The sequence below is a fragment of the Plasmodium gaboni genome, chromosome 14, assembly GCF_001602025.1.
Source record: "Plasmodium gaboni strain SY75 chromosome 14, whole genome shotgun sequence".
Classification (NCBI taxonomy): domain Eukaryota; phylum Apicomplexa; class Aconoidasida; order Haemosporida; family Plasmodiidae; genus Plasmodium; species Plasmodium gaboni.
In genome coordinates this window covers 127,352-130,292 of record NC_031494.1, presented here as the reverse complement: position 1 = coordinate 130,292, position 2,941 = coordinate 127,352, and the positions used below count along the sequence as shown (strand labels likewise).

At 16.7% G+C, this 2,941-nt stretch overlaps 1 protein-coding gene across 1 annotated transcript; it reads left to right on the top strand.

The window, feature by feature from the left end:
- Positions 1-1,511: 1,511 nt before the first annotated feature.
- Positions 1,512-2,561, top strand: PGSY75_1405600 (ribonucleotide reductase small subunit; the record flags this gene model as incomplete). The annotated part of the gene is made up of 1 exon (XM_018787762.1): positions 1,512-2,561. One exon carries the CDS (start codon positions 1,512-1,514, stop codon positions 2,559-2,561), a length of 1,050 nt encoding a protein of 349 aa, XP_018639134.1.
- Positions 2,562-2,941: the final 380 nt, after the last annotated feature.

Here is a 2,941-nt window from a genome sequence, read left to right as displayed (position 1 = left end):
TATTTTTTTTTTTTTTTTTTTTTTTTTTTTTTTTTTTTTTTTTTTTTTTTATTTTTTTTTTTTTTTTTTTTTTTTTTTTTTTTTTGTTTTTTTTTAAAATGAAACAAAAACTTTTTTCTATTTCTTTTCTTTTTAATTACATTATATTAAAATTTAATAACCTAATATTTGATGACTATTATTGAATACTTTGAAGGTATTTTTTTTGCATAAAAGGGAAAAAATAATATGTTTCTTATGAATATATATTTATGGTAGTAGCTTTTTTTTATCTTTTTGTAAGTATTACGTTGTTAATTTTTAAATTTTTAAATTTTATTTTTTTCAATGTGTGTGTAGTGTATATAAAATTATACATGTTATGATAATTATATAAACTTATATTTATTTTTTTAAAAAATATATCAATAATATCAAATTATATATAAATAAATAATATTATCAATATTTTTTTGTCATTGAAGGTTATCTATATGTTACTTTCATAAGGATAAAATAAATAAATATATATATATATATATTATAATAATTCATATTGACTATGTATAAAATACACAATGTCTATTTTTATTCTTATAGCAAAATTTTATATTCCGTAAGATTATAAAAATAGTAACATTATCATTAATATGTAGCAACATATTGAGCAAGACATATTTTTAAAATAAAAATATATTTTTTTTTTGATATGATTATTATACTTAATAAATAAATAAATAAATATATATATATATATATATATATATATATTATAATGTGTGTAAAAAATTCATCTTTTTTTGAAATATGAACAACACAAATATAATAAATAATAAATATAAATATAAAAAATATATATATATTATATATACTTAATATTTAATCCCCCTTCTTAATATATATTTAATTAAAGCTTAAATACTTGTAACATTATCCGGTACTATTTTTCAAGAATAAAATATTGCATATATGAATAATAAAAGAAAAATATATGACATATATTATATATATATATATATATATATGTTATTTTTTATTTATTATTTTTTTATAATAAAAATATGAACTTGGTATAATTAAGGTGATTTTTATATTATTTTTAAAAGAAAATAAATAAATATAAATTATATAATATATACAATACATATATATATATATATATATATATATATATATATTTTTAATATAATATTTATGACTATACATTATTATTTTAAGAAAGAAAAAATTATATATTATTTTTTTTTTTTTTTTTTTTTTTTTTTATGTATCTTATTTAGTAGCTTGTTTTCATATATTTTTATTTTTATAACTTTTATTTAACATATTATTAAATTAGAATATTATATATACAAAATATATATATGTACATTTTAAGTTAGAATATATTTATATATATATATACAAAAATATATATATTTTATAATATACATTTTAATATTTATTTGTTGAGGTATACCTTTTTTCCATTGTGTGTGTGTGTGTGTTTATTTTATTTTTTTTTTTTTTTAATAATTTTGCATTTGAATAGAATGGCTGATGTTATAAATATTTCTAGAATACCAATATTTAGCAAACAGGAAAGAGAATTTAGTGATTTACAAAAAGGAAAAGAGATAAATGAGAAGATATTAAATAAAGAGAGTGATCGTTTTACTTTATATCCAATATTATATCCTGAAGTTTGGGATTTTTACAAGAAAGCTGAAGCTTCATTTTGGACAGCAGAAGAAATTGATTTATCTAGCGATTTAAAAGATTTTGAGAAATTGAATGACAATGAGAAACATTTTATAAAGCATGTGTTAGCATTTTTTGCAGCAAGTGATGGTATAGTATTAGAGAATTTGGCTAGTAAATTTTTAAGAGAGGTTCAAATAACAGAAGCAAAAAAATTTTATTCTTTTCAAATAGCTGTAGAAAATATTCATTCAGAAACATATAGTTTATTAATTGATAATTATATTAAAGATGAAAAAGAAAGATTAAATTTATTTCATGCTATAGAAAATATCCCTGCAGTAAAAAATAAAGCATTATGGGCAGCAAAATGGATTAATGATACTAATTCATTTGCTGAAAGGATAGTAGCTAATGCATGTGTTGAAGGAATATTATTCAGTGGTAGCTTTTGTGCTATTTTTTGGTTTAAAAAACAAAATAAATTACATGGTTTAACATTTAGTAATGAATTAATAAGTAGAGATGAAGGACTACATACAGATTTTAATTGCTTAATTTATAGTTTATTAGATAATAAACTTCCAGAACAAATGGTACAAAATATTGTTAAAGAAGCTGTAGAAGTTGAAAGATCTTTTATATGTGAATCATTACCATGTGATTTAATAGGTATGAATTCTAGACTTATGTCTCAATATATAGAATTTGTTGCAGATAGATTATTAGAATGTTTAGGATGCTCTAAAATTTTCCATTCAAAAAATCCATTCAATTGGATGGACTTAATTTCACTTCAAGGAAAAACAAACTTTTTCGAGAAAAGGGTCGCAGATTATCAAAAATCAGGAGTCATGGCCCAACGAAAGGACCAGGTCTTTTGTCTTAACACGGAATTTTAAATCATATTCAAATTTTTTTGCTATCAATATATGTATACATATATATATATATTAAATAATGTTAGCATTATTTTATTTTTATATGCTTCTATTTTATTTTATGGCTAAAATATTTATATTTATATAGAACTATTATTTTATGCATAAGTTATATTTATTTATTTTTTTTTTTTTATAACAAATAAACATACAAAAAAAAAAAAAAAAAAAAAAAAAAAAAAAAAAAAAAATATTTTTAAATAAATATAAAAAAATATATTTTTAATTTATATTTTTATATTTTTTTATATATATAAATTTATTTTTTTTATTTTTTTTTTTTTTTTTTTTTTTTTTTTTTTTTTTTTTTTTTTTTTTTTTTTTTTTTTTTTTATAATTAT